This window comes from Taudactylus pleione, unplaced genomic scaffold (assembly GCF_031769625.1).
Source record: "Taudactylus pleione unplaced genomic scaffold, aTauple2 ptg000080l, whole genome shotgun sequence".
NCBI classification, from domain to species: domain Eukaryota; kingdom Metazoa; phylum Chordata; class Amphibia; order Anura; family Myobatrachidae; genus Taudactylus; species Taudactylus pleione.
The window spans coordinates 8,889,521-8,913,825 of NW_028284482.1; the positions used below are offsets into that span (position 1 = coordinate 8,889,521).

Sequence of the window (24,305 nt, forward strand, 5' to 3'; positions counted from 1 at the left end):
CAATGGTAGTTACGCCCTTGCTTGGTGATCTTGCTTACACACAGCAGGTGATCCATGAGTGGTCCATGTATTACCCTCCTGCACCATTCCCCTCTGCTCTATCAGCCACCCTTCTAAACAAAAGCCTGCTGACATGTTCTTCTACCTATAGCTGGGAAAAGGAGTGTTGGTGGAGATAGGTGTGAATTGTTATCACACACATAAAAGAAACAGCGGGAGATGTATCAAACTTTGGACAAGTGGAAAGTTGCCCATAGCAACCAAGCAGCTGTCCCTATCATTTATTAAAATGTACTTGATAAATCATAGCTAGATGCTGATTGGTTGCTACTGTATCTGTCACTTTTTCATTCTATGTACGGTATAATACATCAAAGCCTCACTTGGGTAGAGAACAAGAACAATAGTTCAATAGTTTTGCCACACACTGACTGTTTAATGGGACTATTACACATTCTAATGCAGGGGTCAGGGAACCTTTTTACCTTTTACCCCAAAATATATTTAGATACACCGAAGTTACCCCCTTGATTTGAAAGGAAGGAAATAATATAGTAGTGCCCCATATAATGCCCCTGTAGTGCTGCTTGTGCAAAAAAACCCACTTACCTTAATCCCCGCTCCTGCATCCGCCGCCATCCTGTCCGCCCTGCTGCTCCTCAGAACTATGGGAGAGACGTCACGACGTCTCTCCCATAGTGAGCATGGAGAGAGGTGGAAGCTGGAGTTCAGAAGAGAACTCCAGCCTCCGGCTAACGCGGCGCTGCAGGGAAAGAGCCGGGCGCCTGCTGGTAATAACACCTCAGCGTGCGTCCGGCTTAGAGCCTCCCTGCGGCACAGCCGGGCATGCATGTGAATCATTCTATAGAAAGTACTTTTATAGGGAGGAAAAGGCTATGGGGTAGATTTACTAAAGCTTCTAAAAGTAGTAGTGCTGATGCCGATAGCATCTAATCAGATTCTAGCTTTCATTTCTATATTGCATCCTAGAAAATGATAGACAGAATTTGATTGGTTGCTATGTCTCTGTAAACATGTCCCTGTAACTGGGCTCTCACCACCCCTTTATCTCATTTACAATTTCTAATTTCTACGTATGTGGGTGCAAAAGTACCTAATCCATACTCTGCCGCAGCTGGCACAATGTTATGTTTATTCACTTTTGCAAATGAACCTTATAGTGGTGGTGTGCTAACGAAGATCCTGCAATGTTTGGCTGCGCATACAGTATATCTGACTGTTATGGTAGACTCAACATCTCTACTTTTCCTGTGCGCCGCTATGGAATACGTGGAGAAAATAGTGTAAAAACACATGGTTGCCAAACTGCTAACTGAATTGCCCCCTTGATTTGTAAGAAATGCTCTGTAGTCTTCTGCCTCCTTGTGGCAAAGAAGAGAAACACACTATTGTAGTTGCAAATGTAGAAATAAAATAGTTAATCTTCAATTATAAATCTGTAATTACCCACAAAGGAATTGAAGGGATGTTTCAAAATAGGCTGAATTGATAGAAATTAAAAGAATCCCTGGTTTACATAAAAAGTGTACAGCATCACCAAGTATACTGCGTAAGTGCCCAATTCTACTTTATATGAAAAAAAAAATTTGGTTTTCTTTGCCATGAGATAAAATAATTGGAGATTAAATTAATTCTTGTTGACTTCAATCAGTAAGAAATTATTGGTGGTCAATTGCTAGGTCATATCACCAAAAAGATTACAGAGGAGGATCTCTGATGATTCCCATAATCCTTTGGCTTCTTTATATCTTTCATTCAGTGCTTTCAATCCCGTTTCATAACTAATTTCCCCACAGTTTTGAAGGGAACGCCTAATCCCAGGATTACAGATAAGGCCATGATTTGTTTATTGGGGATTATGTAGTCAAGGTTAGCATGCCTCCAACATGTGCAGAGCCAAAGGTGGGGAATGAACCTTTAAATAATCTGGCATTGTTTAGTTATGGCTACATCCAGAAATGTGTTCAGGTAAATTAACCCATTGAAGGAAACGTCTTACTCGAAATTAAAAAGACGTTTTTAGACGAGTTGCCCTCATAAATCCCAGTATACATACACAGTATATAGTACATCTGCCAGTGCAATTTTGCTACAGTATTATGTAAATAATTTTTTTAAATACATATTTACAGATCACAATTTAGGGCAAAATCCAATTAAAAATCTCTCTAATATACCGATCAATTACAGTTAAGGGAACAATTCCATGTTTATTAAATATGCTGTAAAACGGTCAGATCATTATTAGATACACAGTATGCTAGGTGTTTATGCCAAAATTGGGTGCTAAACAATTAAAACTTCATCCCCTTTAGCCACTTTCCTATCATATTAAGGCCGGAGCATATTTCTTAATTATTCCTTTCGGGAATCCATTGCACTACTACACATGCGCGGTCTGCTGACCACTCGTGCGAGCCACTATTGCTGGGGAGGGATCCTATATATTCCACTCCTGTTAAAGTCTATAGAATAGGCTTAGAAAACCTGAAGAGGGCGTTAGCTGCGCATTACGGAGCTTGGTAAATTTGGCCGTTAAGCACCCTCATAGGAGCTGCTTTTTGCAGTTGAAAACGGGGGATTGCAGCATATATCTGCAGCTAGTCCTCCCAAGAACTAAAGTATTTGCAAATATTCTGCAAATATTTTTGATAAGTATACCCCTTAGTCTCTGCTGCTTTGTCATTCAGTCCACATTTTCCTCCACTTTACTGTGCAGAACCTCTGGAAGAATTATTCTCCTTAGGATGCATACTTCCTGGTGTTTGTGTCAATAGATATTTGAATATATTTTATCTTAAACACATTGCATTCAATGCCCTAGTCCACAGCACTTGTTGCACTTGTGTTGATATATAAACAACAATAAGCATGTAGTTTAAGCAGAACAAAAATATGAGATATGGTAAGAACTTACCCTTGTTATCTCTATTTCTACGACGTCCATAGGGTTCCACAGGATACCTTGGGTATAGGTGTGACGTCAGTCGCTGGGCACCATAGAGTTAAGCTTTTCAGCCTCCCAGGATGCACTAGGGTCACCCTCCTATACCCCGCCCCCGAGCCAAGGCACCTCAGTTAGTTATCAAGCCATAGGCCGGAGGAGGAGAAGGAAGAGAGAGAAAAAAGATCTGGACACATACAAGAATCACATTCTCACCAGAGGGAGACGGAAAACTGGTGACCAGAGCAAAGCCCATCTGCAGCACAGGTGCGACACGGCGGGAGTCCTGTGGAACCCTATGGACTTCTTAGAAATAGAGATAACAAGGGTAAGTTCTTACCATATCTCATATTTTCTACTTCAGGGTCCATAGGGTATCCACAGGATACCTTGGGGATGTCCCAAAGCAGTATCCTTTAAGGGTGGGGACGCTCCTGTGCAGAAAGGAGAATCCGCCGCCCGAAGGAAGCATCCTGAGAGGCGAAGGTGTCAAACCTGTAATACCTCACGAAGGTATGGACAGAGGACCACGTAGCAGCCTTGCAGATCTGAACTGCCGAGGCACCACGTCGAGCTGCCCACGAAGGACCCACAGACCTAGTGGAATGAGCCTTCAGAGAAGGAGGGACCGGTAGGCCTTCATGAAGATAAGCTTCAGAAATAGCCATACGGATCCAGGCTGCCAAAGTTTGCTTTGAAGCAGGCCAACCCTTTTTACGGAAGCCATAGAGGACAAACAAAGCGTCCGACTTCCTAAACGAAGAAGTGCGGTCAACATAAGTCCTTAAGGCCCGCACAACATCCAAAGAGGCCTCACCCACGGAAAGACCCGGTGAGTTAAAGGCCGGAACAACGATTTCCTCGTTTACATGAAACTGGGAAACAACTTTGGGAAGAAACTCGGGCCGAGTGCGGAGCACTGCCCTGTTCCCATGAAAAACCAAGAAAGGGGGTCTACAAGAAAGAGCCCCTAACTCAGAAACACATCTGGCCGAAGCAATAGCCAGAAGGAAAACAGTCTTAGCTGTTAGCCATTTAAGATACACTGAGCCCAGTGGTTCAAACTGCGGTCCTTGGAGAGCCCTCAGGACCACAGCCAAATCCCAAGGTGCCACAGGTGGAACAAAGGGCGGCTGAATGCGGAGAACACCTTGCATAAAGGTGCGCACATCCGGGATTGTAGCAATCCTACGGTGAAACCAGACAGATAGGGCCGAAACCTGTACCTTCAAAGAAGCAAGGCGAAGCCCATGATCTAGTCCCGCTTGCAGGAAGGCGAGAATCCGAGACAGACGAAACTCCCGCGGTGCATAACCTCTCGGTCGACACCACTGGAAGAACGTATGCCACACGCGATGGTATATCCTCGCGGAAGACGGTTTCCGAGCTCGGAACATGGTACGCACCACAGAGCTGGAAAACCCCCGGGACCTCAGCATGGCCATCTCAACAGCCACGCCGTCAAAGACAGCAGAGTCAGGTCCGGGTGAAGACAAGGACCCTGAGACAGGAGGTCCGGTCGTAGCGGCAACCGCAGAGGACTGTCCACAGACAGACCCTGAAGGTCTGAGAACCAGTGCCGTCTGGGCCACGCGGGAGCTATCAACAGGAGCGTCCCTCCTTCCTGTTTGAATTTCCGGATTACCCGTGGAAGAAGGGAGACCGGAGGGAACAGGTATGCGAACCGGAACGTCCACCGGACAGACAGAGCATCCACCAGAGACGCCCCTTCGTCTCTTGTGCGAGACCCGTACACCGGCAACTTGTTGTTGTGCCGGGACGCCATGAGGTCGATCTCTGGAAGACCCCACCTGTCCACCAGCAGTTGAAAAACATCCGGGTGCAGGGACCATTCCCCCGGATGAACGTCCTGGCGACTTAGAAAGTCCGCCTCCCAATTTAGCACTCCCGGGATGAAGACCGCTGATATGGCCGGAAGATTGCGCTCCGCCCAAACCAGGATCCGAGAGACCTCTACGAGAGCTGCCCAACTGCGAGTTCCTCCTTGCCTGTTTATGTAGGCCACGGTGGTAGCGTTGTCCGACTGGACCTGCACCGGGTGACCCTGGAGAAACCGATGTGCCTGCTGGAGAGCATTGAAGACCGCACGGAGTTCCAAGATATTTATTGGAAGCTCCGCTTCTGTCGGCGCCCACCTGCCCTGGAACAAGTGTGGACCCGAAACTGCTCCCCAGCCCCGAAGACTGGCGTCCGTTGTCAACAGGACCCAATTTGGAACCCAGAACGGACGTCCCTTGTTGAGGTGGGTCGTCTGTAACCACCACGCAAGGGACAGGCGAACCTCCGGGGTGATCACAATCATCTGGGACTTCAGAGACTGAGGCAGCCCGTTCCACTTGGACAGGATCAGGTGCTGCAGAGGTCTGGAGTGAAACTGGGCGTATTCCACCATGTCGAACACCGACACCATGGAGCCCAGTAACCTCATCGCCGAGTGTAGGGACACCCGGCGGCTGTGCAGACAACTGCGCACCCTTGACTGTAAAGCAGAAATCTTGTCCTCCGTCACGAAGATCCTTTGCTGTCCCGAGTCCAATAAGGCTCCAAGATGCAGAATCCTCCGAGACGGGATTAGAGTGGACTTCTGCCAGTTGATTAGCCAGCCTTGCCGTTGCAGCAGTGCAATGGTCAGGTCCAAGTGGCGTAACAGGAGCTCTGGAGATCCTGCCACCAATAACAGGTCGTCCAAGTACGGCAACATGCGGACTCCCTGCAGCCACAGAGAAGCCGCCATGACCGCCATCACCTTGGTGAAAACACGTGGTGCTGTCGCCATGCCAAAAGGTAACGCCCGAAACTGGAAGTGGTCGCTGCGGATTGCAAACCTGAGGAACTGTTGATGGCGCAAAAGAATAGGGACATGCAGGTAAGCGTCCTGTATGTCCAATGACACCATGTAGTCCCCAGGTTCCAGCGCCAGAATGATGGACCGTAGGGTCTCCATCCGAAATTTCGGAACCCGCAAAGACTTGTTGAGTGCTTTGAGGTTGAGAATCGGACGATACGACCCATTGGGTTTCTGTACCAAAAATAGATTTGAATAGAAACCCTGGCCCCTTTGGGAGAATGGAACAGGCACTATAACTCCAGCCTGGAGCATAGTGTGCAATACCTTCCGCAGCTCTGTAGCCTTGTTCCGGTCTGATGGTAGACCCGTGGTGAAGAATCGAGCCGGGGGTCTGTGCCGGAAGGAGAGGGCGTACCCATGGGAGACCACCTCCAGAACCCAAGTGTCTGTCGTAGTGGCCGACCAACACTGGGTGAACTGCAGCAGGTGGCCTCCCACCCTGGGATCCCCCAAAGGGAGGCCCGGACCGTCAGGCCACAGGCTTGTCATCTGGCTTGGGGGCCGGACGTCTGGTACTCCATGCCTGCTTCCGGGGCTTGGCCGATTTCTTAGGGCCAGCCTGTCGAGGAAACGACTGTGGTTTGGGCCTGCCTTGGGCACTAGATGACCGAAAGGATGATGGTCCAGAACCAGAAGGAGCAGCGGCCGACGGGAGACAAGCCGATTTGGCTGCCACCAGCGTGGCCACAATCTTATCCAGATCCAGACCGAAGAGAACTTCTCCGGTAAACGGTAACGCCTCCAGACCCTATTTGGAATCTGCGTCCGCCTTCCAGGATCACAGCCACAAGGTGCGACGAGCAGCCACCGCTGCTGAAGAAATTCTAGACACCAGAGTACTAATGTCTAGGGCCGCCTCGTTGATATAAGTGGCCGAATCACGGAGATTACCAATCAACTCCACCTGTTCGGCCGGACAGTCGGAATCAAAATAAGCCTCTAATGAATCCACCCAGCGCTCCATCGCTCTGGCAACCCAGCAAATGGCCATAGCCGGCCGTGCTGCCCCCCCCCGCAAGGGAATAAGTGGACTTCAGGCAGATCTCCACCTTGCGGTCCGTAGCATCCTTAAGGGAGGACATAGATGGCATCGGCAATGTGGCACTACGGACAAGACGGGTCACGTGAGAATCCACCTGTGGAGGGGATTCCCACTTTGCAAAATAATTATCCGCGAACGGATAAGCCACCGCCAGGCGTCTCTGCGGCTGGTATCTTTTGCCAGGCTGTTTCCACGCCTCCTCTAAATGGTCCACCAACTGACCCGAAAGAGGAAAGACTGTGGCATCGCCCTTCACATCTTTGAAAAAGGCATACTTAGATTTAGCCGCTGGGGGAACTTCGTCCTTAATCACCAAGGCTGTGCGGACCGCCCGAATAAGTCCAGGAATATATACTTTGGACTTAGCATCAGCGTCCTTAGTATGGAGAGGTTCCTGATCGTAAGGATCCAGAATCTCCCCATCATCGGACGTCCCCTCGTCATCCTCATAAGGAGCCGACAGAGACGCCACCGGCCGTTTATGCGGCCGCATCACAGACTCCCCTTGCAACACATCCGACAAGTGCTGTACAGAACTCGTCAGGGAGTTAACCCACGCTGGCTCCTGAGAAACCGGGAGCGGGGAAATAGGGAGACTGTGGGGTACCACCAATTGTCGTGGGAAACCCTGCATGGGTGACAACACCACTGACTGCTGGGATAAACCCATCGGGGTAAACGCAGGCTGCGGAGCTAACTGGCCCACTAAGGCTGTAAGTGCCTGAGCGAAACAAGCCCAGGGCGGCTCCTGTACCGGTGCTGTAACCGTAAGAGGCCGCGCCATGGACAAACACTGCCGGCAAAGGCCCTCCGCGCTACCCTCCCCCTCCGCTAACGGTACTTTACACGTAGTACACTGTATCCGGAGGGTAAAATCACTTTCGGACAGGATGGCACCACGTATGTGACCTCTCTCACCAATTATAACTTAAATAGGCGAGAGACCACCCTGCAGCACCGCACCGCAAGGGCTTAGCAGAAAGAACAGGGACAGTAATAAAGCTGACAGTCTTGTGAAGAAAAGTTACAGGCAGCAGCGCTAGCACAGTCACATACAATGCAAAGAAAATCAATTCCTGCACTAACAGCGCTGATCACTCAACTACGCAGACACAGGGCCTGGTAGAACAAAGCTGCATACACAGACCTGACCACAGCGGAGGAGAGGTATGCGGGGGGACCCAGGCCACGATGCTTCCGTCCAGCGCTTCCAGCAGCGTTCACCATGCGTTCTGGAGAAGATGGCCGCCGAGGAGCAGAGAGGAGGCTGGCCTGGGGGAGGAGCGCTGCTACAGGACCAGTCGGCAGCGTGCAGAGAGGGCTGTGTGCAGCGGGGGAGGCGCCGGCTGTGAGACAGGGAAGGCGCGCTCCCCTGGCATGCATTTAACCCCTGGGACGCCGCAGCGCTACCGCTCTGCTGCGGTCCGCTGTCCCAGGGGGTAGTGGAAAGCGCAGGTTGGTCGCCTGGCTCCACGCTGCAGCCAGTCCCCAGGGAGCCCCCTGCCTGGGGACTTAGGACCATGTGACCAGCGGGGACCCACCGCGGGACCCCGCTGCTTACCTTTGTCCCCCTTGGATCCGGCCATGGTCCGGAACATCTGGGGTCACAGCTAGCGGTGACCCCAGATGCTCACCAGCATCCCCGGATTGGTACCGGCATTCTGCTACCAGTGGGGGTGTAGGGAAGACAGCATGGACGTCAGGACTGACTGTCCATGCTGTACATCCAGATGTGCAGCCACAGCTGCACTGAAGAAAGCTTCAGGGGCTCTTCTAGCCCCCACTCCGACAGGTGCACCCGACTCCGGCCGGGCACCAAACTAAACTGAGGTGCCATGGCTCGGGGGCGGGGTATAGGAGGGGGACCCTAGTACATCCTGGGAGGCTGAAAAGCTTAACTCTATGGTGCCCAGCGACTGACATCACACCTATACCCAAGGTATCCTGTGGATACCCTATGGACCTGAAGTAGAAATAAACATTTTAATAAAATTGCTTATAAATGCAGATCTGCACAGGACAGTGTTTATATACAAAAGATTCTAATCCCTGACACAAAAGTGAAAAGTTTCCAAAAGATGTTCCTCCTATCACAAGAAGTTTCCAGAGGATGTTCCTCCTCACACCAGAAGTTTCCAGAGGATGTTCCTCCTATCACCAGAAGTTTCCAGAGGATGTTGCTCCTATCACAAGAAGTTTCCAGAGGATGTTCCTCCTATCACCAAATGTTTCCAGAGGATATTCCTCCTATCATCAAAAGTTTCCAGAGGATGTTCCTCCTATCACCAGAAGTTTTCAGAGGATGTTCCTCCGATCAACAGAAGTTTCCAGAGGATGTCACCCCTATCACCAGAAGTTTCCAGAGGAAGCTCCTGCCTCCTCCTACCACCAGACGTAAATACAGTATTAATATACACACCGTACCCTGTGTTTAGCAGTCCATCTCCAGTTGATCTGACAGTCCGGATTCTGCAACAGTGATTCTCAAAACTCATAAATAAGTAAATTTTTAAGACCCGGGTGAGCAACTCAAATTTCTCATCTTGTAAAAAACTTAATTAGTGAGGAAGAGGAAATATCTTCACATGCTTGTATTTTTACAGCCATTAGAGCCATTTTAGTCCCAGGTTTTAGTACTCTCCTTGGTGTGCATGCTGTTTATCTTAAACATCCGTTCAATGATCTGGTTCACATATCATTGGCTTTTTGTTGTCAAGCAGCCTGTCATCAGCAGAAGGTCATTACGAACTCAATAGGAAGGACCTGTAGTTGCAGGAACAAATGTGTATCCATATTAGATGCTACATACTAAAACTGAGCTGGAGATTTACAAAACAAAAAGCAAAAAAAAAAGCTGAGCTACGAAAGTGCAGTGCACATGAGAGCGATCTTTAGTCTCTACAGATAGTTCTGATAGTTCTGGGAATTGTAAAGGCCATTCCTGCTAGCCATTGCATGTTTTACATATAGTGGCGGATAAATTATTTTGCATCCACTGTAATTACATACAAGACTATTGTGCTTATATTTTCATGATGTGGAGCCTATTGCCGAACAGTGCTGTGTTCACTTCCTACTACCTAGCAGTGTTCCTCATCCATGGACTCTTCCACATCTTGAAGGTCCATTGAATGGTCTCTGAGCAGAACTTTCTTATGAAGTTCCGAGTAGAAGTCCACACTCTCTGACACAGAGTGGATAGGCTTGTCTCTATAGAAACTCATCTCTTTGTGATTCAGGAAGCAAGTCTGCTCTTTCAAACTCTGCTCAAACGCTTTCTGGTTTCTTCGGAACTCCAGTACAGTTTTGGTGTAAGTGTTGAGAGTTGTCACAGCAGAGGCCATGCAGAAAGTGAAAGAAGCCCAAGCAGTGCTAAAATACAGAGGAAATGATCAACAGAAAGCATAACTGTGTTTTATCTTACATGTAAAACTTATTCTTCAAAAAAACATGGGCTTCAGATGTGTGCTTGCATATCGTTCAACATAATATAGAAACTTACTAAAATGCCCATCCATAATCCCAGGAATGTGGCCTCCAGTCTTCTGGTCCAAGACTGACTGTGGCTTGGAAAACCTGAGTGTACATCATATGTGCCACCATCCCTAAAAGTCCTGTAACATAAATATATATACATATTACATCATTAAAAAAGTTACAATATCATATCTGTTTGGATCACAACGTGCAAAACTATTGTAATTGTAATTTATTTATTTTTTTTAAAAAGGAGGGGGATCAAAAACATTTAAGTAAGTAATCCCAAAAATGTCTACTTATGAAAGTTTTATTTATTGTTGTCTGCATCCCACTATCAGTCAGTCAGTGTGGGTCCACAGAGCAAGACTTACGTTGTTCAGAGAATTCATGTATACGTATTTGCAGCAATTGTACGGGTCCATGCATACACAAGTGCATATCTCACAATGTCACCACTAAGCATGGCCTACTATAACACATTTGGCAATCCAACTTTATTAATATAAACCTTAGATTTTTCTCCCAATACTCTGTGAGTTTATGTCTTATAAACCTCCTGAAAGGAAACACTAGGTTTGCCTTTATTTCAAATGGCAAATAATTTACCTTTCTTTGTCCATGTGTGCATACAGTATATAGAGTATATTTATTATGCTTTATTTCTGGCATATTTGTACCCAGGGCCACCATCAGGGGAAAACTGCCAGGACCAGAGTCCCGGGCCTGGACAGTGATGGGGACCCGCCCCTGGCTTCTACCACTGATATCTGGAGAGCTGCACAGTGACAGAACTCCAGCAGGCCATGGAAGCATTGGCCTCGGGGAGTCAGCTGTCACAGGGGTACAAAGAGAACCATCTATAACCACTGCTTGCATCCTGCGGATCACTGCAGTTGCACAGGCAGCGGCTATAGATGGATCTATCATATCCATTAATTTGGGATCCGTCCAGGTAGCCGCTTGCCGGCAATTGTCTGGTACAATAAAGCTTTTTTTTTCTTATTGAGACAAGGTGCATGTGACCTCCCTGACAGAGGAGCCATCTGCAACGTGAAGAATACACAGGAGAAGATAAGTGTCTGTGGGCTGCAGGGGGCTGGCTGGGGAGACAGAAGGGGAGCTAACTAGGAAGACAGAAGGGGTGCAGGCTGGGGAGACAGAAGGGGAGCTAACTAGGAAGACAGAAGGGGTGCTGGCTGGGGAGACAGAAGGGGAGCTAACTAGGAAGACAGAAGGGGTGCTGGCTGGGGAGACAGAAGGGGTGCTGGCTGGGGAGACAGAAGGGGTGCTGGCTGGGGAGACAGAAGGGGAGCTGGCTAGGGAGACAGAAGGGGAGCTGGCTGGGGAGACAGAAGGGGAGCTGGCTGGGGAGACAGAAGGGGAGCTGGCTGGGGAGACAGAAGGGGAGCTGGCTGGGGAGACAGAAGGGGAGACAGAAGGGGAGCTGGCTGGGGAGACAGAAGGGGAGCTGGCTGGGGAGACAGAAGGGGAGCTGGCTGGGGAGACAGAAGGGGAGCTGGCTGGGGAGACAGAAGGGGAGCTGGCTGGGGAGACAGAAGGGGAGCTGGCTGGGGAGACAGAAGGGGAGCTGGCTGGGGAGACAGAAGGGGAGCTGGCTGGGGAGACAGAAGGGGAGCTGGCTGGGGAGACAGAAGGGGAGCTGGCTGGGGAGACAGAAGGGGAGCTGGCTGGGGAGACAGAAGGGGAGCTGGCTGGGGAGACAGAAGGGGAGCTGGCTGGGGCGACAGAAGGGGAGCTGGCTGGGGAGACAGAAGGGGAGCTGGCTGGGGAGACAGAAGGGGAGCTGGCTGGGGAGACAGAAGGGGAGCTTGGCTGGGGAGACAGAAGGGGAGCTGGCTGGGGAGACAGAAGGGGAGCTGGCTGGGGAGACAGAAGGGGAGCTGGCTGGGGAGACAGAAGGGGAGCTGGCTGGGGAGACAGAAGGGGAGCTGGCTGGGGAGACAGAAGGGGAGCTGGCTGGGGAGACAGAAGGGGAGCTGGCTGGGGAGACAGAAGGGGAGCTGGCTGGGGAGACAGAAGGGGAGCTGGCTGGGGAGACAGAAGGGGAGCTGGCTGGGGAGACAGAAGGGGAGCTGGCTGGGGAGACAGAAGGGGAGCTTGGCTGGGGAGACAGAAGGGGAGCTTGGCTGGGGAGACAGAAGGGGAGCTGGCTGGGGAGACAGAAGGGGAGCTGGCTGGGGAGACAGAAGGGGAGCTGGCTGGGGAGACAGGAGGGGAGCTGGCTGGGGAGACAGGAGGGGAGCTGGCTGGGGAGACAGGAGGGGAGCTGGCTGGGGAGACAGGAGGGCATCTTCCATAGCTTTTCATGGGGGCTGCTTTTTTGCAGAATTTTGGCCCCGGTAGCAAAAGTGATCTCACACATTGTCACATACTGGAAATATATATAACATAGGGACGAATTCAATTAACCACGAAAAGCAGAGATCGTTGAAAAGCGCTATGTTTTCCCCTTATTAACGTGTTTCGAGGCAAAGTTTTTGCCTGCTTACTCAATGCGTGCACCCACTTTTCACCCTATTCAGTTGTAAAACTGGTGAAAACGTATATGGGCAAATGCAGCGAATAGAGGAAAGGTAAGTTTTTTGGGGGGAAATCGGTCTGTACCACCAATAAATCCTAACTCACCCGGGGAAGCAATATAGAAGAGTATTATTAGCCATAATAAAAGTAATTAGGGATCTTATTTTGTGTCAAAGGGCTATTATATGCATTTTTGTATAAGTGTGGAAAAATTATATTAAACAATGGCCCTCATTCAGAGACGCTCGCAAGAAGCGAGCGCTCATTCTGAATGAGGCCGGCCGCTTGTATTTTTAAGTGTGGCCTCCTGGTCGCTAGCTAAGCTGTGGGTTACCACACACAGCTTTAGCGTCCGACCAGGTTGATGGTCGCGATGGTCAAGACCATCGGGGCATGCGACGAGACCCTAAGGTTGGGTCTCGGTAACCGCAAACCCCAGGGAGCTTCCTGCTCTGATCGAGCAGGAAGCTCCCCACTGACATTACTGCTGATGTCAGTGCGGCCGCCCACAAAACGGCAGGCGTTCCGTTTGTGAAACCACCCCTCCACCACGCCTACAAAACGGGCCGAGCCATCGAACAACATCAACAGCCGGCCCTTTTGTAGTGAGCTCCAGAGCGAGAGAATTTCTCTCTCGCTCCGGGGCTTGCGCACACGCAGTGTGGCCGCTGCGCGTGAGCAGGGCCTAAACAGTGACCCGGTTGCGAGCGCTCAGCGCTTGCGACCGGGTCTGAATGAGGTCCAATGTCTTTTACGAAAAATAATTGCTGTAGTTACATTGAGGGTACATGTAAATGGATACTAGTATATTTTGGGGGTTGTAAATTGCAGAATATTTTTTTTTTAATCTACACCTGCAGCAGCCTTCTGCAATCATAAAAACACCTATCCCATCTATAAAGCACCCCAAAATACCTATCCCAGTACTTTAGACCAATTTTAAAACTAGTCATTAGGGGGAGTACCCAAAGGGTTCTGAACCAAGCCCCCACTTTTTTAACTCAAAAATATGGATTTTGCACTTCTTTTCTCCTGCCTTTTGGTGGAGAAACTTTTTCGCCAGTTTTTGCCTATGGAGTTTTTGCCTAGGCGAAAACGTCCTGGAATTGAATAGGCTGGTACTTCAAAAACGTGCGAAAAAGGCGCATTAGCAAAAACTTTTCGCCGTTCGCAGCTTTTTCGCCTCGAATTGAATAGGAACCATAGTGGAAAAATATAAACCACATTGGCCCCCTACAGGAAAAAAGCCACACACATTGGCCCCCTACAGGAAAAAAAAAAACACATTGTCACCCACAGGAAAAAGACCCACACACATTGGCCCCCACAGAAAAAAAACCCACACACATTGGCCCCCACAGGAAAAAAACACACACATTGTCACTCATAGGAAAAAGACTACACACATTGGACCCCACAGAAAAAAAATACACACATTGTCCCCCACAAGAAAAATATAAAACACATTGGCCCCCAACAGGAAAAAAACACACACTTTGGCCCCCACAGGAAAAAAACACACACATTGTTCCCCCACTGGAAAATAAATAACACACATTGTTTTTTTTCTGTGGGGCCAAAACAAACACATTGGCCTCGACAGAAAAAAAAACGCACATTGGCCCCCACAAAAAACAAAAACAAACAAACAAACACATTGGACTCAACAGAACAAAATAAAACACATTGGCCCCCCACAGGAAAAAAACAAACACATTGGCCATTACAGAGAAAATAAAATAAAACACACAATGATTGCCCCAGTCCTCCACAGAAGACTTACCTGACCTGTCGGTATCAGAGAAGAGAAAGAAGCTCCCAATCCCTCAGTCACTGCAGAGAGAGTGATAGAGCACTGTGCGGGTGGGACTGCGTCACGGCGTGCGCGGCTGTATGACCTATGATATCATGTGACCGCGTCTCTGTAGGTCATGGACCGAGCCCCGTCTGAGCCACCCAGAAGAGCCCAGCACTGCCCAGGCCAAAGTTAGAACTGAGTGGACACTGGAGAAATGGATGAAATTCCCCTTCAGGGCTGGCGAACGGAGTCAGGCACCTCTACTGTCTCCAGTAGTTCAGCCCCTGTCACAGGGGCACCAATGTTCCACACAGTCAGTTAAAAAGGATCCTTTGGGGGGAAATGTATTAGGGTCCGAATTTGCAAAAGTTCAGAATTTGTCACTTGACAGCTTTTTATAAACGCAAAAAGTAAATTTTGCCTATTAAAATATTGTCGCTTTAAGTCCTGCTGCAAACTTGCAGAAAAATCAAAATCATCACTTTTGCAAACATTCTCCCCTTTGTGTGTTCTAACAACCAAAAATGACTGAGAGCATTGGCAATAACCGAATGTGCAGCAGAACAGAAAGCCTGTGTTCATCGCTGATTTAGTTGCCCTCGTTGCGTTAAAGATAAAGCCGCCTTTTTGTCTACCATCGTCCTTCACCTTAGCCAATATTACATCTTTACTTTTGACTAATCTTCACTGTGATAATATCTTTCTATAAGTTGTTAAAGCTCACTCTGTAAAGATAATTTTGCCTCATTACACTGACCATAGAAGATAGCATCCCATCTCACATACGCACTTTCTCGTGGTGCTGAACCTGAAATGTTTTTGATATTTGGGGATGTAGAGCCAAAAGTCACGGTTGGTAACAGAGCAAGTGATATATAATTTACAGTAGTATTTATGGCAATGGCACCCTAAGAGTGCACTGAAATGGTTATGGTTAAGAGAATTGAGATGATCACAGGAGAGTGCCAATATTTCAAAGTACTTAAAACATGGAATGATATTCAATGCATAAAATGTGGTAATAACCCTCTCAGCACTGAGACTAACAAACACCCACTTCACCCCTGCTTCCTATGAAGGGGGTTGTCTATGATAAAAAGCTTGTCTAGTACCCTTCCACGGCCCCTGGGTAGCATGCTGGAAATTAAAACTAGTTTCATGTCAATTTATTAATACACTCACTGATGTTGCCTACAAATATTGCCACAAGTTTTTTTGTATTACTAACTAAACATATAATTAATTATCTACTTCACAAATTGTCATTAATTTAACTAACACAGCCTTGGATGATTACACAGCCTAGGAATGCTGAGAGGTGGTTTAGGATAGTAGATTTCTGCAGTGTATATCCCCATTTTCCCTATAACCAGTATAATAAGTGATACTTCATTCAGGTCACCACAGTTTTATGTAGCAAATACATAGATCTAAACTGATTCATTGCTTGCCAGCATAATACCACCCTGACACTACTCACAATAAGTGATTGGCTATTTAATACCAACATGTAATCATACATGTTTATCGCACTTTGAAATGTTAGAGTGTTGTTACACTCTTTTTCTCTTTATTATGTGATGCAGATGTGCTGGTTCTTGCTGCTACATTTTGTGCTTAACCAATTTATATACCATGTACTCCAATGTTTGCCTTCATATGTGTGCTGGCTAGTGGCCTGATTCTGATAGAGACATGCACTGCCGATGTCATACACAGTGGAACAATGTTTTTCTACTGCTCATTGATCTATAACGCACCAAGCATGCACCCAGATTGTTCGTGCACAGAGGTTGGTTAAAAATTGTGAGGGACCCCCCCCCCCCACATTAATTATTTATTTTATGACTAGGAGGCAGAACTTGCTTTATTTGTAAGCTCCTTATTTGTGACAAACGTCATTATTTCCAAGGACAGGTAGCTATAACCTAGGACTGTCCCCAGAAATCAGGTAAACTTGGCAAATATGCATACTGCAACAAAGCCTGTGAATAAGAGCAGCCTGTGGGTCTATTTACTAAGCAGTGTTATGGAGCATACACACGGTCAGACTTGTCAGATGAACGATTGAACAATTTGAACGATTTGATGAACGATTTGACCAACGATTTGAACTATGAACGATTTTTGACTGCATTAAAATGAATGGAATCGTACAAATCTGACTGCAAACACATCAGATGTCAGATATCGTTATCTGACCATCGGGAACGTGCATCGTTCAGACATGTCAGATATGTCAGATTTTCCTTCAGATATGAACGATTTTTTAAATCATTATCGTTCAGATCTGAAGAAAAATCTGACCGTGTGTATGCACCATTAGGAGACAGAGTGAAAAGTGATAAGGTGCCAGCCAATCAGCTCCTAACTGTCATCTCACAGGCTGTGTTTGAAAAATGACAATTGGGAGCTGATTGGCTGGCACCTTATCACTTTTCACTCTGTCTCCTAACACTGCTTAGTAAATAGACCCCTGTATCACTCATTCTATCAGTCTGAGTTCTAATAGTAGGACATATACATCTATTACTAAAATAAACTTGCAAGGTAGTAAGGTCCCAGGAAGACAAGTGCTGGATCTCAATGTCATACTGTACAAGAGGAGAGTTTGAAACATATTCAGAAGATTTCCCCTTCAAGTGAGCACAGTGGATTTTGCCTTTCTGAGTGTGACATGAGCAGGCCCAGTGTGCAGGCTAAATTATTACTGACACCTGGGAGGTGGCCTACTACCCCTGTGGTAGGATGAGCAATGGCCTTACTGCTGCAACTTGCTCTGATCCAGGTTGCCACTATTGCACTATAGTATTTCCCAAACAATGCTGCATTCTGTGCATTAGAAACATTCAGTATTCAACTTTTGAATGTTGCCTACAGCAATTCTGAGACCAGCGGGGGACTAGCGATGGTGACTCTCACAGGATACAGCAGACGCTTTCTTTAGTAGTCATTTGTGAATGTGAATTTGTGATCATATTTGCATGCAAGACTTCATATAATGAGTGGTACAAGTATAAAGAGCCTGTTTACATGTAGCACCTGGTAATGCTAAATGAAATAGTGTGGGGGATGTTCCAGTCGCTAAATCTGCTTTAAGTAGACGTGTGTAAGTTAGGTACCTTTAGAGGGACAGGGGTTTTTTACAGTGAAATGACAGTTCTAAGATGCTTTTGAAAAGAGTGTGGTATATTGTTTAGACATTCATTATGTCGACATGAGAATGTCAACATGATCGTAATATTGACATGTTCATAATGTCAACATTCACCATGTCAACACTGATGTTATGTTGACATTGTCTTTTTAATGTAGTTCTGTCCCTTACCGCAACCCTGATGGTAACCCTAACGCTAACCCTAATGGAAATGGAGACATTATGACAATGTCAATATTATGATCATGTTTTGTATGTGTCAAAATGAATGGTGCTGGCATTTTAACCATATCAACACAATCAATGTCGACTTTCCACTGTCAACATTGTGAATGTCGACTTTCTTAAGGAGATATTCTTACTGTATACCTTTAAAAAGCTTTTTCAACTAACTTGAATAGGAATGAAAAAAATCTACAATGCTCCTTACAGGTTTCTAGAAAACATCAGGTTGTATCAACATGAAAAAAAAGTCCAGTATTTTTCAAAATAAGGGGAAAAAAACAGCAGACTGGACTTGGCCTAAACATAAGCAACAAACAGTTATAATCAATAACTTACCATGTTTTTATGATTTAGACAAGCAGTTGAATTATTAGACTTATTTTTACATTTTCAATATTGTTTGTAATTAAAATCACATTTTGACATGAAATCTCATTACCTGAAAGCACAGAGGACATTGCAGCAAAAGCATTGAGTTTCAGTCCACAGACAGGGTTCCCAGTGTAAAGCATTTCCAATAGCAGCAGCCCAAAACTAATTACAAGTAATGTAATGTATACCAGCTCAGACCCCAACGAAAGCCACAGGATCCCTGTAATATAGAACACAAGAATAAGTTATCAACATACAGGGGTAAATGTAATATCCTGCGGACTGCAGGCATCAGAGAGTGCTGGTCGAGACTGCCCAATGTTTTAAAGTAGCAGTCATTTAAAAGGCTGAACCAGGTTGATTTTGACTTTTAAATTACTGCTACTTTAAAACATCGGGCAGCCTCACACGGAACTCACCGATGCCTGCAGTCCGCAGGTTGTTACATTTACCCCACAGTATCAGCTGTAGGATGTCAGGCAACAGTGCACGCTACTGTATAACCTACATCAACCTAATTTGTTTTATGGGTGTAACTTCCAACTGCAATTTATATGATCAACAATTATGTACTTACTTATGCCTTAAAATCTAAATGCATGTATCATTAGATTAGCAATCATCTGAAAACAGGTTTTAAAATAAAAGGGAACACAATGCCTTCACTCCTATAAATTAAAAATACACCATGGATCATTAACGAAAAGCACTACTTATATTACACATATATTTATATGATGTACAACATATTTTATAGGTATGTATTTTTTCCCACAGCCAGTACATGCACAAGGACCATGCATCATCCACTTAGCAAGTTCATAAGCAATATTTGCATTTATTCCTCAATATCATTTTGGTTTTAAAGTGCAGATCACAAAAGAAAAATGACCACTATCTATTACTATCACATTAGGACAGAACATTAATTGGAACTTTTCCATTTTATTTATATCATATAGCAATGTGACATTGGGGCTGTGGTCATTCCAAGTGACATTTTACAGTTAACGTTTTGTAATACATCAGTTTTCATGTACTGTATGCGTTTTCAAAACATATTTATTGAACAGTTTTATATACAATAAAAATAAAACATTTGATGCATATATATCCTAATGACACAATTTGTTCAACAGTCAGTTAAACACACAAATCCATCTTTGTCGACATGGTACATGCTTTGGGCCAGCCTAAGGCAATTTGCGCATAAGTATAGAAACATATCATAAACTTCAAAAATTTCAATATAAGAATTATATTAAATCTTAGCAAAGTTACTAAAATAGCAATATGTCTATAAAATATGGAGACATGACTGTGGTCGAAAACAATAATAGAAATAGTCCCATTAAAGGATACGTAGAGTTCAAATTAACATGCTATGGGCAACATCTCCACTTCTATAACCAGCACTTTAATAAATATACCCCTTTGAGTCTAAATATTTTGTTCTAGTAGACCTTGATGAAGAAGCTAGATAGGCTTGATAGTCAGACGATAGTTGCTGTTGGGCCTGAAGATAACCAGCTTGCAGTTATTCCTATGTGTAAAGGTAGAAGAAATAATGGCCCTCTTAACCACCGCTTTAGAAGCCTTCTAAAATAAAATGGAGTCTTCCACTTAGTGGGGAAGGTTATTAATGTGATACTCTTCCTAAGCTGCTTCCACTTTTTTGCAAAATTTGAGCGATTGGGCTAGGACCATAAAAGTGCCTGGTCTGATAAACAGAAAGGCTCTATCTCAGCTCTACAAATATTTTATATCAAAATAGTAGATGGTAACATATAATCTATTCTAGATAATGTTCCATGTGCTGCTAGAAGACAAGTTAATTTCTTAACTACTGGGTGCAGGGGCGCAATCAGGTGGGGACTGGTGGGCCTCGAGTCCCGAGCCTGGAAACAGGGGAAAAAGAGGGGGCCCGAGTGCAGCTGGCAGCCACATAGAATTGAAATACAACGCCGGCTGCATGTCATTTATGGTGCCGCCGCGAGCCAGCCGGAGCTCGCGGACCGGGCGCTCCTGATTGGCTGCTGGTCCGCAAGCTGTGATTGGCTCACAGCCGAGCCATATTTGAAATGCTGATGCAGCGCTACTACCAGAGCCACCCGGGCCCCCCTCTCTCCTCAGTTGAAGAAATTCTAAAACAGGTAGCCTACTACTACTACTGCCCAGTCCAGCCAGCCGTTCCTGCCCTGCTCCCCCCCCCTGTTCCAGCCATTCTTCCTTGCCCTGTGCTTCCCCCCTAGTCCTGCCAGCCTTCCCTGTCTCCCTCCTAGTCCTGCCAGCCTTCCCTGTCCTGCCCCCCTTAACAGGTCTTAGTAGCAATAGTAGTAAATAAGAGAGACACTACTCCATATAGTTGAATAATCAACTATATGTAGTAGTGTCTCCCTGTTTACTACTAAGGCCTGTAAGTGCCGCCCGTGACCCTCTCTTTATTTATTTATATAAAATATACACTGCTTTACTGCTTCATAAATTGGTTTATGCACAAATTGGTGTCCAACCCTCTGGTGTAGCTCCACCTACCTCTGCCAAACCCCCCCTGGTGGGGGCCCTGCCTATTTTCTCAGTCCCGGGCCCCACGATTTCTGATGGCAGTCTTAACTGGGTGGAAAACCCTCCATGCATCTTAGATGTAAACTTGCAGTCAATTGGAAACTCCAAATTTCAGGGGCTTTACTAGTTTTTTTTGGTGTGGTTTGTTTGTCAAGGTGCGTTGAGGATATCAGATTAAAGTCATCACAAACAAATAACCATCTTGATAAGGGCTAAGCAACGCTATCAAGTGTTATATAAAAACTTTTGAATAACTGTTTGGTGCACATACATTACATAGTGTAAATGTATGACCAGCAATCAGTACGTCACATAGAAGGTAATGTCCTTCTGGGTCTCTTTTAGAAGAAAGGAGTTTCACTTGCAAATTTTGTTTAATCAAGATTACCACAACTCTGGCTGTAGATGTCAAGACTGACCTTCTCAACATATTTAGTTTGGCAATTTCAGGTGGCAAAATGTGAATCTTGTATATAAACAATATCTAATTTAAGCTAATTTAAATACAGCAGGATTTTTTCTTCTTCTATGGTGCATTAAATCCTCCAACATTTCATGAACCAATCTTTATCTTAACCATTACTCAGACATAATGGGTATTGTGCTATTCGCGGGTACAGGAGTGCTTTTCTATTATTAATTGTAATAATAAGGGACGGGGTGAGACACAGGAGGAGAGATATGGACAGACACGCAAAAAATAGTATAAACCAATTATAATATCTGCAAAAGCAAAATAAGAAAGCTTAGCAAAAATCACAATCACAATAATTGCTTCACTTTGAACCAGTATTAAAAAAAGTGAACTTCTCGTGTAGAAGACGTGAGGCACTACAGCCAAATTGAAAACACTTAGGGGGGATTCAAATGGTTTTGCTAGCAGTTGTCAGTGCTAGGGGCCCATTAATTTGTTGCTCTGTTGGGGCGTGAACAGCTGCCAGCATTTCTGCTCGACCCCTCCTGAGGAGACGAGCAGATATGTGCGATAAGTCCTGGTTTTGGCTACCCAAATGAGAGATTGGGTCATACTTGCCAACTCTCCCTGATTGTCAGGGAGACTCATGAAATAATAGCAATCTCCCTGACTCCCTGAAGAGTCCAGCAATCTCCCTGATTGCACCCTACCCCCATTATGAAGCTGTTATATGCTTGGAAAAAAAGAAGTCAGAGATATTTACATTCAAATGGTATAATCGGTGCGATTTCCCTGCATTGGTTATAAGGAACAATGATCCCTATGGCTACATGCATTTTCATATAGAATTTCTCTTGGACACTAATATGGAACCCCTTATAAAATACAATACATGAGCAAGCCCTGTAAAGTATCAGTGTGTTTTCATCATCAAGTAGAGCTTCCTAACTGCTTTGGGGCTTGTTTACATTTGGATGTAAGGTAATTTTATGACACGCCTCTCAGACGTAGCAGTACACGTCGTCACGACCAGGGTTTCTCGGCATGGTGGTCGACGGGTAATACCTGTGAGGTCGCTGTGGTGGGGGGCGTCTGGCGAGGGGCATTGGCTGTGCGTGGTTCTGTGCAGGCACATTGTCACTCTGGGCTGGTGAGGCCTGGCGGTGCTTCCGTTCTACCCAGCATGGGCGCCGCCATCTTGCCTCCGGCCATGTGATTCAGTTGTCCAATCCTGGTTGGTCACGTGCTCTCTTCGACCAGTCACGGTGCGGCACTTGGTATTTAGGGAGGTCCAGAGTCTCCCTTCACTGCCAGTGCAACGTGTTTCTCAGCGACAGCTGAGAGAGAGTTCCTGTGCTCATTACCTGCCTCCTTGGAAACGCTACCTAGCCTGTTTACCTTGCCTGCTCCAACCACTGGACTTCCCTGCACCCTCCATTTACCTTCCTCCTGCCTGAGTACCTGAGTCTGCTGTCACCCTGCACCTTGCCTCCACTTACACTCTGCTGGATTATATGTTCCTCTGCCTGCATATTATTTCAGCTCACCATACCTGCATACTGGACTGTTTCCTGCCTGTCACTATCTGGACATTCTCCCATTTGCTTCACTACAGTTCCCAAGTGCACTTCAGTGCTTTGCCTGGACTTTTTCTTTTGCCATATTCATGTCTACTAAATCACTCATTAAAAGTTCAACATTTTCATTTAAATCTGCTTCTGTGTCTGCTCCCATCACCACCCTGGGTCCACAACAAAATCAGTACCTCACAGTTTGCACTGGCCCCATGGATCTGGCCATGGAACAGGAGCCTGGAGTGGATTTATTCCAGTGTATTGCAGGCCGTTTGGGAAACCTGGAAGCTATGCAGCACCAAATGGCTCAATTTCTACAGGAGATGTCTAAAGACAAGATAATCTGCAAACCTCGTTATCCACCCCTGGGGTATCAGCAACTACATCTGTTCCTGTGCCTGGAAATACAGGGAACAGGGTATCCCCCCGTTTACACCTTCCTATGCCAAGCAAATGTGACGGCAACCCTAAGCTCTGTTGTGGGTTCCTGAATCAGTGTTATATACACCACCATACAGCCTGATAACTTTCCCACTGCAAGAACTAAAGTGGCATACATAGTGTCTCTGTTGTCCGGCCCGGCCCTGGATTGGGCTTCCCCACTCTGGGAGTGTTCAGATTCATTGCTGAATAACTATGCAGACTTTGTATCATCATTCAGGAGGATTTTCGACGAAGCTGGATGCACTGTATCAGCATCGTCCAGCATCATGACTCAGACAAGGAATCCGTCCTGTCAGCCAATATGCCGTACAGTTTAAAATTTTGGCATCAGAGCTCAAGTGCAATGAGGAAGCCCTTACCTCAGCCTTTTGGCATGGACTTTCGGACCGACTAAAGGATGATCTGGTCACCCATGAGCTTTCCACTTACTTAAACGAGATGATTTCACTCTGCAACAAGATTGACCTACGCTTCAGAGAACGTCAGGCTGAAAAGCATAGAACTGACCGGCAAAGGTCATCTACTCCTCCCATGTCTACCCGTCCATCCCCTATGGATGAAGAGCCTATGCAGGTGAACCATACCCATCTCTCCAAAGAGGAAAGTCAGAGAAGGATACTAAAAAACCTCTGCCTATACTGTGGAGATTCGGGTCATCTGGTGGCCTCCTGCTCCCGTAAATCGGGAAACGCCCGTTCCTAACTGACCCTGGGGACATCAAGTTAGGAGTTATGAGCCCATCCCCAAATACTAAAGACTTCAGAATTATCTTAGCTACAGATCTCAAGTCTAAACCTGTCCTTGTTACTGCTCTACTAGATTCTGGAGCAGCCGGAAATTTCATGACCTCCAGTTTAG

The 24,305-nt window shown here is 46.3% G+C and overlaps 1 protein-coding gene across 1 annotated transcript in view; it reads right to left on the reverse strand.

Annotated features, from left to right (window-relative positions):
* Positions 1–8,841: 8,841 nt before the first annotated feature.
* GSG1 (germ cell associated 1) overlaps positions 8,842–24,305 on the reverse strand; it is a 67,538-nt gene continuing 52,074 nt past the window's right edge. Inside the window, exons 4-6 of the mRNA XM_088468123.1 lie at positions 18,517–18,669; positions 10,379–10,490; positions 8,842–10,248 (exon numbers count right to left, since the gene is read on the reverse strand). Coding sequence (XP_088324249.1) covers positions 9,957–10,248; positions 10,379–10,490; positions 18,517–18,669 — 557 coding nt within the window. The 3' untranslated portion in view covers positions 8,842–9,956. The remainder of the gene's footprint in view (positions 10,249–10,378; positions 10,491–18,516; positions 18,670–24,305) is intronic.